Below are 15,516 nucleotides of genomic sequence, written 5' to 3'. Positions count from 1 at the left end.
ACCAAAAAAAATAAATAAATAAAAAAAAATAAATAAAAACTTGGGCCAGCATGTCTCAGCAGATAAAGAAGCTTGCTGCCAAGCCTAACAGCCTAAGTTCAGTCCTCTGCATCCACATGATAGAAAGAGAACCAACTCATGACAGATATACTATGGCCTGCACATACACTAAATGCAATAAAGTTTTAATAAATGACTACATTAGATTACAAATTACAAAGTCTGTCCCAATTTTGAGACTGCAAAGTACAGTACTGCTCTTGCAGAGAACTCCAGTTTAATTCTCAGCATCCACCTTAGGCAGTTATGCCTGTAACTAACTCAGAAGCAATAATTTCTGTCATGGTTTGGATATGAAAAGTGCCTTAAGGCTCATGCGCTGAGGCTTTGTCCCCAGTATTTAGGGGTTGGCTTCAGGTAAGTGAATTTTTAGGGCACCAGTCCAATAAATGTCTTAGTCGACCGAATGAATGTGGGACATGGAGAAAATCTTGTCCCTAGCCTCTTTGTATCTTCATTTGCTACTCAGCCTTCTGTCACAAGCTCTGCGGCCATGATCCTCTGCCTCACCACCATCCAGCCATGAGCTGAAACCTCTGCATTGGAAAACAATAAGTCCTCCTTTAATGTGCCTGCATCATACAATGTATTACGGTAAAGAGAAGAACATCACACATGTAGGTTGGGATTTGTAATTGTTCTACTCCAAATGGGAAAGCTACTTTTTGGGAGGAATTGGGGAAACCCAGCCAAAGCCTAAATACAGATACTGTTAACATAAATTCCTCCATTTTTAGTTGCTAATAGATTAAATGAGCAAAGAATTTTAGGACAGACCCCTTGGATGACCTTGGTTAACCCAGCTTTTCCCAATTCTCCTTTCTAGTACTTCAGAACCTAAGTTGGAGACCGAAGCCTGGACATCCTTGAAAACCTGTCTTGTACTTCCTTTTCCAAGTTTTACTGTGTATTCTTTCTCACTAGACCAGACCTAAGAACCGCTGCAGAAATTAATCACATTTTACACTCAAAATGTAGAAAATACTATCACAGAGTAGTATAGTACGTCATTAGTGCTGCATTCAGAGGTGGCAAGAAATATGACATCTTTATGCACTAGGACTTGGTCTATATCTTAAGTTGAAGAAAAGGACACGAGTAAAGGCTGGGAAAAGATAAGCAAACACCTTTCTCTGTATTGGGGATACCTAAACAAGAGTGGTATTCACACACAGACATCCTTGTACACTGATATGTAACTTTTAATTTATATTTTAATAAGACCATAATTTTAAAAGATCCACCTGGGCTACGGAGAATATATGTAGCTATGTCACTGCTGAGATTCTTGTTATTTGGCCAGAGTTATTTTTGCAAATGTCATTACAGTCATATATAAGCTTATTTGAGGCTAGTCATAAGGGAGATTGTTCACTTGGATAATCTTAGCAAAGAAATTCTTTAAACCTAGCCTAGAGATGAAGTAAGTCAGAGTTTTAAGCAATGGACACATCCTCTCGGAGACCTTAAAATTGTCATGTTAAAAGGGCTGTGTGGTAAGGTTAAGTGGATGTTTCGCATTAATGGCCAGTTAGCATTCAGCAAGATACCAACCATGCCAGACCAGGCCTGAGTCCCATAGAAACTCGTATCCATAGGAGCTGGTAAATTTATGGCGATTAGTTACACAACAGAGAACCATAGAGAGCTCTCAAGGTTTGAAACAAAACCTTGTCTCAAAGGAAAATGATTATGAACTAGGAAAAACAAGTGGATAATCTGTTGAATTTATAGAAGCTGATTTCCAACTCCTTTTCAACAGTAAAATGCCAAAGAAGTTCCTGATTGCTGAAATAAACAATACTAGAAATTCTATTCAACTGTTCATTCTGGGGTTCAGGAACCAGGTAGGTGTAATAAATATTTATGAAATAATTGACTAGAGATACATAGCTCATTAGTAATGTGTTTGGCTAGCATTGCAAGGCCCTAGGCTCAGTCCCTAGCACTGTAAAGAAGATAAACCAGATGATGTATAATAGATAACTATACCTAAAAATAAGATGCTGAGAACGGATTCCATCACTTGTTTCTACTTTTAAGCTCAGTTTACAGTCCTCTATGTCTATGTTTAAACTCAATGTGACACACAAGAGTCCCTTACAACTTGACACCAGCATCCCCGTTACCAACCACACTTTGTGCCAAGCCGTTTTTCACCTGGTTGTAGTTCTCTCTACAAATACATTATTAGGTTCTCATTGTCTATATTGTAATTAACTTTCAACATCATAGCTTGCTTCTTAATGGTCATATTTCTGTGCCCAGTCTCTACTACTATGCAGATATATATGCATGGTGTGTGTGTTTGTGTATGAGAATTGTATGCCACATGTATAAAGGAGGATCCCCAAGAGCTGGAGTTACAGGTGGAAGAGGAAAAGGTACTCTTCAGACCTGAGCCATCTTTCTAGCCACAAGCCCCAACTCCAGCCCCAATTACACCTTTTTAATAAAATGAATGTTTATTACATCAGTATTTTTAAGAAAAGTGGGCCTGAAGGTTTGTGCCTGTAATACCATCAGGAGATTGACAAAGGAGGACTTAAAGGCCGAGCTGAGCTAACTAATAAGTTCTAGGCAATTTAGACTGCATTAGGGACTCTTTCAAAAACAAAAGAAAAAAAAAAAAAACTAAACTAAACTGCTCTCAGAAGAATTAAAAAGCCATGACATAGTCTCTGTTCTCATAACATGGGGCAGACATGTTTTCCTGCAACACACCTATGTAGGTGGCAGGGCACTATTCTCATTTTTTTTTCTCGCATAACTGCGATACAAGATGAAACATACTAGTAGGCATACCTGAAATATCTGTAAGAACATAACGATTGCCAGAGAGCCTGGAACCTAAGCTAGTTAACAGTCTGCCCATCTACCATGAGCATGAGTCTTAATATGCCAATCAATTACCTGAGACTTTTCCTTAAAACATAATGGCTAAATCTTCCCTCGGGGAAGCGAAGCCGCAAGTGCGGAAAACTTACATATTTAATACAGTCCCTGGAGATGCCAATATCTGGGCTCTACGCCTGGGTACCCCTTAGACTAGAGCTGCCCACCAAAGTCCACAAGACATGTGCTGCTGTTAAGACCCAGAAATCTGGCTACACCGGATGTAAATGATCTGTAAGTACACATCGCTTTCCAAATTTAGGAAGAGAAAGAATGCCGATCATATATGCGTATCTTGTCATGAACTGCTATTTTGTATTTGATAACGAGCTATTTTTAAAATTCGATATGTGACATGTATTACAGTACTACTGCGCCGCTGGACACTCCATTACGAGCCTTATTTAAAAAAAAAAAAAAAAAGCCTCTCTCAAATAGTTGGAAAGTATAACTTTTATTGCAGTAACACTACTTAACTTTTTAAAAATGACCTCAACCGACTTCTCACTTCTGCTCAATCTCCACCTAGTCTATTATTTTCTCCTCACTGGTTCCCATGCCTGGAGGTCATATAGGCTACAGGAAAACGATAACTAGAAAGCAGTTCCCATCTCAGAGGTGTGACAGGACTGGCTCCCCCAGCCGAGGGTAAAGAGACGAGTACTGACTCCGAGACACTCCGCGGGCTCCTCCTCCAGTTCCAGAGGCGACCTCCCCAAGATGGCGGACGGCAAGGAGTAGCTTCCGTTTCCGGTGTGAGCGGCGGGGCCGGGGGGGCAAGATGGCGGCGGCAATAGGGGTCCGCGGCCGGTTCGAGCTGCTATCTTGCTCCGGCCCAGGTTGGCTTATCAGCCTTTCCGCTTTGCTGAGCGTGGTGGCTCGAGGGGCCTTGGCCACTACGCACTGGGTCGTCACGGAGGACGGGAAGATCCAACAGCAGGTAGCGGCCAGGGTGCCCCCTCTCTACCGGCGCCCGGAGAGGGGATCCCGGAGCCGGGCCCCTGTGTAGCTCCGCGCGGCCCCGCCCCCAGCTTGCCTTCCCACGGTCCGGGCCCAGGGGCCGAGGCTTCCTACGCTCAGATCTGGCGCCGCCCCCTCCCCTCAGGTCCCCTTGCCCTAGCTCCGCCGTGGGGAACTTCTCAGCCTTCCACCGTGGGGCCGCGCGCCGTCCCGGAACCGACCCTGGGGAACCGAGACTTAAGCTCCGGGGTTAGGAATCACATAATCATCATTAGTTCTGCCTTTGGAGCCTTTGAGCCAGGACCTGAGCGGGCCACCACCTCTCCCCGAGGAAGTAGAAAGCAGGTGGCAGTGCCGGGGAGTGCGCCAGTCCCAGGCCGGTGACAGTCAGGGTAGCATTAGTGAATGGATGGATCGCTTAATGCGACTCCTCCAGCCTTGTCTCTCTCTCTTGGTGGGAATTGTTTCACTATGTGATGATTTGAGGCTGTGCCGTTAGCCAGATCATTAGGGGCTCTTTAAAGAGAACCCATTCTTGCTCCTTCTGAAGGAATGCCAGAAGATGCCTCTGGTGGCGGTGCCTGCACCATTCAGCTCCTAAGTGCCCTCATTTCCCGGTGTATTTTACCTTGCTTCCTAGTTCCTGTGACCCAGCCCGGCACTCTGCATATGCAGTTTAGTAGATTACCTATGCTTGAACTGATTTCTCAGAGGAGTGACCGCTTTTCTTACATAACTTTCTGATGCCTGCCTTTTCGTTCTTGGTGCTGATGCTTAAGGACTACGTATGTGTGTGTGCGCGCGCGCGCGTGCTTCACCACAGAATCTTGTAAACTTAATGACTTCCAGCGCTTGACAACAATCAGGAAATGTCCAGGAGACATTTAAAAAGTGAAGTGTGTACCCCATGCAATTTAAGCATACTCACTCTAGTGTTTTAACCAAAGTCGTGAGAGATAACTGATCCTTTCGATTAACTATAGAAACACATTTCAGGGTTTATATTTAAGATGAGACATTTCACAATGCAGCAAATCTAAACAAAAAATTTAAAACGCCAGCCCTTTTTGTTTCCGTTATACTCTTTCCTCGCGTGTATTTATATCTGACTCCCATTTTAAAGGGTTTCTTTTTCATGGATATTAAGATCCAAGTTAATTTTCATTAACCTCCAGCTGAGACTTTAAAAAATGTCAGAACCCCTAGAAAATACAGTAAGGCTGTCTTTTCGACATAAAATTAGAAATCCTGCATCTTCATTGTTTTCATCTTTTGTTTGCTGTCTGTGGTTTGCTCTGAGGCCCTCATTGAATTCAGTCACTTATGCTGTAATTTGGGGAGCCCTTCTCCTATTGGCTCTTTTGATATATTGTTTCTGGCCACAGCTATTTATACACTATGACATTGACTTCTCCTTCCCATTTTAGTGTCCTGCCACTCAGCTGAAAAAGCAACCCATCTAAAAAGTGAAGGCTAATTAACGGAGATGGATTATTTATATGTTGAGTATTGCAGTGGGAAAGTAAAATCGGCTTTGGTTTTGTTCTTTTTAAAAATGCCTTCTTTTGCACGTTGGATCTATTTCTTAGAGGGGGATATAGGGATATTAGTAACTTGCCAGATCTTCTGAATCTCTGCCAAGTCATCCCTTCAGTAATTAGACTTAAAGATAAGAAAGCAAGCCTTTTTTATTTGTTCTTTTTTTTTTTTTAACGGCCCTTCTGTTGACTTTTCCAATTCTTCACTGCACATTAACAGTTGCAGCATTGAGTTCCCACAGCCATGAACTTTTACTCTATAACAAATAAAGTTGATGACAACATGTAACAACTGGGGGTGAGGGGGGCCATAGGAGTAAAGGGGTGGGGTTAATCTAAGAGGAAATACATACAAATAAATAAAGTAGGTATTGGATGTGGTGGGCAGCATTCGAGTTGGACTCCAGTAACTGTGCATAACTCCTGTGTCCTTTCCTGGCAATAAAGGGGATTCAGGCAAAATCTAATAAACATAGTTTACATTGCAGTCAGTAGTCACGTTTGGGTATACATTACTACACCAATTTGGGATACAGTAGTTCTGTTTGTAAATTTGGAAACATAGTTAGGATTCGGTTAGTATACTGTATCCTAAGTGACATATTTAATTTCTACTGCTTGGTTCTTGGTTCTGTTACCTGATTGAGAGCAGAAGTGTAGTTTCAGTTGTAAAATACTCTAACATCAAGGAGGATCTATGGGCAAACTGCTATAGAACATTAGAGTGGTGATGTCTTTCTGATTACTTGAATTCTAATATTTAAACTTTTAAAAATTATATGTGTCATGATTTTCCACAGCATAATGAGTCATTTTCCACAGCAAATATGGGGATTTTTATATGAATTAAAAGTGAGAATTAGAGCTAACTGTGGTGGCACACAGTTAGCCAGCACTGAGGTGATAGAAGCAGGTGAATCTCAGAGCTTGAAGCCAGTTAGTTAACCTGGCTTACTTATATAGCAAGTTCCAGGCCAGCCAGAGCTACATGGTGAGATCCTGTCTTTCAAAGAAAAAAATCAAAATTGCCTAAAGTACACATTTAAATATGGACATTTCCATTGTTGTAGTTAAAGTACAGCATGGAATCTTCACCAGGACAAGAGTGTATTTATTGAATTTTTGTATCACAAGCCTTAGTAGACCTTAAAGATGGATACCGACTATTTCTGTACTCCAGGCTTGTGAATATGCAAGGTTAGAAAGCCCCTGTCCTTTGGTGGGTTCCGCTGGGCTTCATTCAGACAGAACTACATTCCAGCAGGCGGCCTCTTTGCCTTGTGAGCCGGAGCTGCTGCTGACATGCCGTGGGGAATCAGTATTTCTTCCATATCTCCTACCTCAGCTAAAAAGCACATCTCCTACCACTGAATTCCCAAGAATGCAGTCTAGGGAGTTCTGGAGATGGAGAATGAGAAGAAAATGTCCCATTTTCTGTTTCTTTCCCACCATAGACAGAGAGAGGTTAAGAAAAAGGCTGTCCACAATTGTGAGCTTTTTCTCACCTTTGGGTTCTAGAATCACACACACACACACACACACACACACACACACACACACACACACACACACACACACACAAAACCTTCCTGGTACCTGGAAACCAGAAAGACCATCTGTCTTCATTTTCTTTCCTGTTGCTGTGATAAGACACCCTGACAAAGACACCTTAAGGGAGAAAAGGTTCATTTAGCTCACTATGCCAAGTTACATACAGCCCATCATAGGAAGTGGGGTGAGGTCAGGGTAGCAGGACTTAAAGTGGCCAGTTTGAAGCAACTACTCATATTATAGTTAGAAAGAGCAATGAGGTAACATATATGCTGTGCTCAGCTCACTTTATCCACTTTCATAAAGTCCAGGCCCCAAACCCAGGGAAAAATGCTACCCACGGGGTATGGGTCTTCCCATCTCAGTTAACAAAATCGAGACATGCCATGCCCACTGGCTAATTTAATTTAGATAATCCCTTATCAAGATTCCCCAGTGGTTCTAGATTGAATCAAACTGTCAAAACTAATGATCCCAACTTTTATCTCACTTTATTTAGGGAAGGGTTCTTAGCTTGGAGTCAGTCTGTGAACTAGATGACTATGTGTTATTAACCAGTTAGCGTGCGGCTCTACTGTGTAATTAGACCAAGAAAACCTTACCTCATCCTTGGTGTTGAAATGGGGCTTCAGTTTAGTGTTGCACCTCTGTAATCCCAGCACTTGGAGTGTGGAGGCAAGAGAGTCAGTGGTTGGTTATCCTTGACTATATATATATACATATAGCAAAGTCACGACAAGTCTGGGCTACATGAGACCCTGTCTACACACACACACACACACACACACACACACACACACACACACACTTCTGAGTGGTCTGGTAGGCAACCTCTTTATAATCAGAGCTGAGGCTTTTGCTGGCTGAATTTGTGAAGAATAAGCTTCTAGACAATATTTTTGAATATTTTTATTTTTAATTTAAATATAATCACATCACCATCTGACCAAAACCAAATTGCACATCCACTTCTAACCTACTGAGGAGCAGTGCCATAGGACTTTGGCCTCTCTGTCAGTCCCATGTGGTATATCTCACTTAGCAAGCATGCTTTGCCAAGGGATGCTTTGGTGCAGCCTGAGCTTTTCTCAAAGTTACTATGTAACAGAGGCTGACCTTGAACTCACCCAGCCACCACCTGTCAAGTTTCAAAATTATAGGAGTACCCCTCAGGCCTAGATGTGCTTGTTTGTTTGTTTGTTCCAAGTTTCCTGCTAATTCACTTGCAGCTGAGGTTAAATAAATTTTGGAATTAGGCTGCAACCCTCAGCACTCTCTAGCATTCTGTTTCTTTAGGGTTTTTTTGCTTGCTTGCTTGCTTGCTTGCTTGCTTGCTTGCTTGCTTGCTTGGTTTTTGGTTTTTGGTTTGGGGTTGTTTGTTTGTTGTTTGCATGCTTGCTTGTTTGTTTTAGAAAGGTTCTCTTGTATCTCAAGCTAACTTCAGACTCACTCTGTAGGATGACTTTGAACTTTATAATGGGCCGTATCATCTCTTATCAGATGAACTCTGGAAATCTGGCTGTCAGTGTGTAGACTTGTTCAGCCAAGAAGTTGTGCTTCTGGCACCACGTATAATGCCTCTGGATAGTCTCTCTTCAGAAATGGAAGTCTTAGCTTTCACTGTTGTCACCCGCTGTCTCATAACATTGTAGCATTTGTTCTCTTGATCACTGTTTCCTTCTTCTCTAAAGTTAGAACCATCAAATTTTAAATTTAGGGGAAAAGAGTATTTTTTGTGGGGAAGGGATTCTTAAATCATACGTGTTACAACTTAGTAGCCTCTAGTCTACATCTAATGTGTAGCATTTAGTAGTGACGATAATTACAAGCATATTCATCTACAGTAGCATGCATTTCATGCTGTATATTTGAAGTGCATGCTTCTCTTCTCATCACACCAATAAGTGGAGGAGTAGAGGGAAACAGAAGAGCAAATGTGGAAGTGAGGGCTCATCCAACCCATTTTCTTCCCATTTAGGTTATTTTAGCCACGTATCTCATAGTAAATTTAGGTCCGGTGACAGTGGGAGGTGAGGGGGCTCAAATAAGCATGAGTTTATTTGGTGATGGTGTGATCATTGCCTTTAGTCAGGCAGATGTCTGGGGAACACAGATGCTTTCCATCACTCACAGTGAGGTTCCTGATGGTGCTGACACACGAAAGCATCCCTTGGCAAAGCATGCTTGCTAAGTGAGATATACCACATGGGACTGACAGAGAGGCCAAAGTCCCACCGCACTGCTCCTCAGTAGGTTAGAAGTGGATGTGCAATTTGGTTTTGGTCAGATGGTGAGGCGTTGGATAGGTCTAAGAGGATCTGCATAATGACTAAGCTCAGTTCTTGCACTCTTAAGAAACATCACCTGGCCATGTCAGGGTTCTCTAGAGTCGCAGAACTTATGGAATGTCTCTTCATATATAGTAAGGGAATTTGTTGCAATGACTTGCAGTCTGTAGTCCAACTACCCCAACACTGGGCAGCTGGGAATGGGAAGTCCAAGAGCCTAGTAGTTGCTCAGTCCGTGAACTAGTTGTTTTGTTTCAGCTGCTCTTCTGTAGAAGTAGATTCCAACAGATGTGCTGGCAAGTAAATGCAAGCGGGCAAAGAAGAGTGAATCTTCCTTCTTCCAGTGTCCCTGTGTAGCTCTCCAGCAGAAGGTGTGGCCCAGATTAACCGTGTGTACCACCAGTCCTGGATCTGGGACTTGTTTTGTCCCAGGCTGACCTTGAACTCAAGAGATCTCCCTGCTTCAGTCTCCTGGGATTAAAGAGTTTACTACCATACCTGGGCGTAAGCTTTTCATAGCCACTATGCCTCAGGATCTCTAGGCCAAGATCTAGGTCAGAAAACTATGTATTTCAGCCTCAAGATCTGGATCGCCAGTGAGCCCTTCATTCTGGATTGTAGTTCATTCCAGATATAGTCAAGTTGACAACCAGGAATAGCCATTATACCTGGTTATAATGTGCACAGGATATGGCCTAAATTCTTCTAACCTAACCCTTCTCCCTAGCTTCTATCTAGGCATCCTTGAATACCTAACCCTTAGTTCAGTATCACACACACACACACACACACACACACACACACACACACACACACACACAAATGTGCACGTGCACTCACATTGCTCTCTTTGTTGTTGTAAGCATCCCTAGGGATGCTGTGTTCTCTCTCGCTTCTGTCTGTTGCACATGCTCCTCGTCTGACTAACTCGGACTTCACAACTTTTGTGTCATTTCCTTTGTTTATGTTTCATAGCATGATGAATTTCTTTCTGAGAGCATTTACTGACTCATGTTGTGACCAACTTTAGCCTAGACCACTGCATAGCTTCAGGGAGAGACTGGATACATCCACCTCTACAGCTTCAGCATCTCCCACACTGTCAGAACACACAGGCAGCAATGTCTCATTAACTGCTGATTGGCTGACGCAAGCAGGTGTGATAAGTAGATTCGGCCTCTTAAACATTTACAGTTGCCTGTGTGAAGCCAGTGTTCAACTGTAGGAAGCTTCAGACTCGTGGGAAAAAATCGAAGGTTCAAGTGACCCATCAATCAGTCAGCCCTTTGACTCTCAGAAGGGGCTTGGAACAGTTGAAAAGGGCCGGAATCTCAGGGACCGCTCTGGTCTGTGTGCTGTTCATCAGGTTATGCTCTGCAAGGGAGAGCATCCTCTCTGTCACTGGTGTTATACACAGAGGATCAGCTGCCTCGCCCAGACATGTAAATATGTAGAGAAGAGATGAGAAAAAAATGAACAAGAAAAGTAAAAGAGAAGAATGAGAAAGCCAGGCAATGTAGACAGGACTGACAGCTACACTGCCGAGCAGGGGTTACAATCAGCTGTGGGCCCAGCAGCTGTTGTAGTTTGGAGGCAACCCTGCTGGAAGCAAACAGAAGGCGTGCTGGCAGTGAGAAGTATGACGGCTTGCCAGCAGGCCAAGTCAAAAATTAGCATAGCTTTGCACTCCCAAATGTGGAGAGCAGTACCTGTGTCTCAGTTATACAGCCCTGATGGCAAAAGTTAAAACAGAAGCTCCTGTTTGTGGTTCTATAGCCAATCACTTGAGAGTCCTGTATGTACAGACTTTATTCCTTCTGTTCTCTAAAAGCAGTCTAGTCAGCACTTGTCAGGACACCAGGGCTTCCCTCATTGCCAAACTCAGTTCTCAGTAATCTCAGCTTAACCTCTTAGGAGCCTAGTGGCAACCTCACACCTTACTGAACTATTTACTTTCCATGGCTGCCAAGACAGATTCTGTTTTTCTTCTGAGCCCCCCACCCCCCACCATGGCTTGCCCCTTTTTTCTGCTGGACCCTTCTTTCCTTGATGACTGCTGGCTGCTGTGCTGCCTCAGTGCCCTACCTGATCATCTCATGCAGCCTCCTGCCATAAACTTGACCTGTTGATGCCTTCCACGGCTCATCTGAACTCCATAACTCCTGGGCACCTCCACTCAGAATGGCTTCTCATGTACAGCAGATCCTGAACCCAACTGCACCCCAGACTTCTTCCATTCACCAAATTGCTGTGACCCCAGATACTGGCGTTTTTCTTCACTCTTTCATTCTTTATTTCATACCCAGCCTAAAGATAATCTATCACCTTTACTTCCAAAGTGCTTCCCAACTGAGCTGTGTCTTTCCACTTCCGCTCTGCAGGCCTAGTCCAGACTAACTCTGCCTCAGTCCTGCTCTGATGCCAGTTCTTAACTGGTCTTCTTGCTTCACTTGTGCCCCAGGTAATCTGTTCTCCCAGAATCATTAAAAATGTTTTGTTTTGTCTTTAAACACATGTGGCCATGTCACTCTAAGATAGGTGGGAAGCAGAGAACACGAGTACCTTCCAGTGCTTTGCCATCACACTTGAAGACGAAAATCTGGGCTCTGCTATATCTATCCTACAAGGCCTGAAAGACCTGAGTCCTAGCTACCTCTCCACCCCAGGGCCCACTCTCTTTCTTAGGTGATGTGCTGTGTTTCTGCCTCTGGACCTCCCTCCCTCCTCAGATGCACTCATAGCTCAGCCTGTCTCTCCTTTTAGGTCTGTTCACATGACAGCTTTTGTTACATGTCTGAAACGTCATCTCTCTTCCTGCACTGTATTCTTCCTCTGCTTTATTCTTCATAGTGATCACTGCTGATATTACAGCATTTACATTATATTTCCTGTCTATGCAAGAAGGCAGCGGCTTTGTTTTCTTCAATGAAGTAACCTCAGAACCAAAACCAGTCTTGGGACATGGTATATATATTCAGGGAATACTGAATAAGTGAAAATAGTGTGTGGGCACATACATTATCTTTACCTGCAATATAACTTGTGCCAGCATACTCAAAGGCCACTATCATTTTAGTGGTCTAGAACAGTGACTGTGTTTAGTTGAAGGTTACAAGAGAATTTGTTGTCTCTCCCTATTAAAACCAAAAGGCTTGGACAAGCTAAGTCTTCTCTAGAAGCACAGCATCTCTGAACAAGAGTAGAAGATGCTGCCTGGCCACATAACAATGAATGTTCATCCTCAAAGTTCCTATGTGTGAGTTTCTTTTTTAAACATACAACTGGGAACATTGCGTTTGATGATTAACTTGCTAGCTTAAAACCAAGGCATCTGTCCACAATAGAAATGTTTCCTCCTTGGTTCAGTCAGTTGTGTGAATATTCTATAGCGTATTTTCCCAGTGCACTTAGATTCTCCAGGGTTTGTTTTTTCCTGTCAATACTGTGGCAGGAAGGTGAGTGTGGTCACATGTATATCTTGGCATCAGTCTATTTGTAAGATGAATTCTTAGAAATGGAGTTAACTGGTTCCAAGTGTTTACTATTCTTAATCTTCCTAGGTATTGGCAAATTATTGTGCTAAAGGATTGCGCCAGCATTTGAAAATGAGCAACAGTATTTGGGATATGTAAAACCTTTGTTCACAATCTGACTTCAGCAAAAGACCTTGCATTGCCCTTGGTTAAACAGCACAGTGGCCATCAGTAGGCGTAGCAAGCTTTAAAAAGCAATCTTCAGTTTCATTTTCATGTCTTCCTAGAAAAATTTAAACCTTATCGTTAATGTGTATTTCATACCAGTTGGGATTGCAGTAAAAGGAATCTGTCATGTTGATTTCATCCCCTGAGCAGTTAATTATGAGATTGAACTACATCCATTGCCTCTCTTTAGGATTTCCAGCACAATCTAGCAAAGTCATCCCCAAGCCATTGAGTTTCCTGTCACCTCAGTAACAGCATGGCCCAGTGCTGTGCACTGACTGTAATGTCTTCTCTAGGAGTTGAGTAATCCAGTTATCTCACTGGGAATTTAAAAGCTCACACTTTGTATTCTATCTAGACTTTAGTGGGTGCTTTTACTGTTTTCTATTGCTGCTGTTTAAAAAACTAACACAAACTTAATGGTTTAAAACAACCCAGATTTATTGCTCACCAGATAACTGGGTAAGGAAACTACAAGTCCATCCTGAAACTTACAGGCATAGCCCCAAGAACAGCAGTGCTGTATGCCTGCCTTCCTGGAGGCTGTGGCAAGGCCACCTTTCCTAATGCTTTTCTAATGGCTGCCAGTATGCCGTGGCTCTTGGGCCACTCTCATTGCAACTTCAAAATCAGCAGTAGTTCATCCCTCTGACCTCATTTTCTTTCCGTCTGCCCCCACCCCAACCCCGACTGTGTGTGTGAGTGTGTGGTGTGGTGTGTGTTCCCTGGTCCATATAATTACTCTGTATACACCTGATATCCAAGCTGTGTTCTCTGTCTTAATTAAGATGGTCTGATTAACAACCATTCATCTGGTTGACATCTTAATTCTCGTTTGCCATATAGCATAATATATTCACAAGGTTAGGGATCAGAGCATGGTCACCTTGGTTGGGCATTACTCTGCCTGCTGCTGTGCTCAGTACTTATTTACTGCTTGAATTAAAGTCACATCTGAGGTACATATAAAACAGCATCTTTAATATAAACAGCAATTAGGAGGGAGAAGCAGGAAAACCAGAGGTTCACATTCAACCTTAACTACCTAGGAGTTTGAGGCTAGCCTGTCAGAAAGAGGAATAAAAATAACAGTAGAGCCAGCTACATTGTTTCCATACATGTTTACAAGAGCTTGACAAATACAGAAATTATCCATGACTCTTGTCATCTTGTCCAACATTTTATTTTTGTTGTAAAGTTACAAACAGTCTAGGGGAAAGTGTGTTGTTTATATATGTTCCCTGTTGCATAAATTCTAAAATATAGTTAAGACGTGTGCTTCTGCTGTTTATGTTGGAAATGTCTTGCTTGTCAATCAGGAAGATATTGTTTGACACGAATGTTCTTACAAATTGGCTACAACATTATGAATATTCACTTCTAGGTAAGAGCTATACAGTACATGTCATATGTCTGAACGATGCAGGAATAGGCAGTTTTACAACCAGGGTTTCTAGACACTGCAATAACAAGAAAATAAAATCTAGTTGAGGGTAGACTTCAAAGAATAGTGGCCATGAAGTTCATGTGATGGGCAGGATTCAGTACTTGTGTTTAACTTTGTTTTTAATTTGATGCTTGATAATTATTCAAACTGAGACTGGTTTTAACTTTCTCACTAAGATATTTTATAAGTTCTCTAGCAGCAAAAATTACAGCAAAACACTTGTCTTAACAAAGTGTATGCTCAAAGGCTAGGAAGATGGCTCCATCCATTAAAATGCTTGCTGCACAAACATAAAGATTCAAGCGTGGGCCCCAGCACCCATGTAAAAAGCCAGGCATGGTGACACACACTTGTATTCCCGTTGTCCTGAGGGTAGAGACTGGAGAAACCCTGGAGCTGGCCAACCAGCCTAGCCTCATCAGTGAGAGACTTTCCACAAAACAGAGGAGATGGCTGTCCTTAGGAACAGCACTCTAGGTTTTCCCACAGAACAGAGGAGATGGCTGTCCTTAGGAACAGCACTCTAGGTTGGCCCCTACCTTCCAGGATGCCCATGCATATGCCTGTACATTTAAAACACTCAGAAATTGACTTGAGCACATGTGCACGCGTGCACGCACGCACACACACATGCAAGTTTTCACACTTATAGCCAGGATTCTATGAAGAGATTCTTACGCGGTAAATCTGGACTGATATTTTGAACTTGCAGTTCTCCAAACCTGAAAGAAGACAGAAGTCCATGATAGCTTAACTTGGAGAGAGAGTTGGGTGAACAATATTGACAGCAGACATTCTGCCTGCCTTAGCCCATCCCTTTAAAACTCACGCTGATTCCCAAGTGTTGTGCATGGCTAGCATTATAGGTATAAAGCTTCCTTGGCCAGTTCTTTGACAATAGCAATAGACTGCAGTTCAATTTCAGATAAGATTTGAAGAGAGACTACAGTCCAAAAAAGACACTAGCTGAGTGTAATTTTTTTATTAGATATATTTCTTTTTTTTTTCTCCATCTTTATTAACTTGGGTATTTCTTATTTACATTTCAATTGTTATTCCCTTTCCCGGTTTCCAGG

At 42.6% G+C, this 15,516-nt stretch overlaps 1 protein-coding gene across 9 annotated transcripts in view; it reads left to right on the top strand.

Moving 5' to 3' along the window:
* The first annotated feature begins 3,395 nt into the window (after positions 1–3,395).
* Ttc17 (tetratricopeptide repeat domain 17) overlaps positions 3,396–15,516 on the top strand; it is a 110,645-nt gene continuing 98,524 nt past the window's right edge. For 8 of the 9 annotated variants that reach the window (XR_005501867.2, XR_005501866.2, XM_017591720.3 and 5 more), the window contains exon 1: positions 3,396–3,895. Coding sequence is in view for 7 of the 9 variants with exons in the window: in XM_017591720.3 (XP_017447209.1) it covers positions 3,737–3,895 (159 nt within the window). In the remaining 2 variants the exon portion in view is untranslated. The remainder of the gene's footprint in view (positions 3,896–15,516) is intronic. The other variant, NM_001107752.2, reaches the window with a different exon arrangement.

Source organism: Rattus norvegicus, chromosome 3 (genome assembly GCF_036323735.1).
Source record: "Rattus norvegicus strain BN/NHsdMcwi chromosome 3, GRCr8, whole genome shotgun sequence".
NCBI classification, from domain to species: Eukaryota; Metazoa; Chordata; class Mammalia; order Rodentia; family Muridae; genus Rattus; species Rattus norvegicus.
This window is presented reverse-complemented; position numbering and strand designations above follow the sequence as displayed.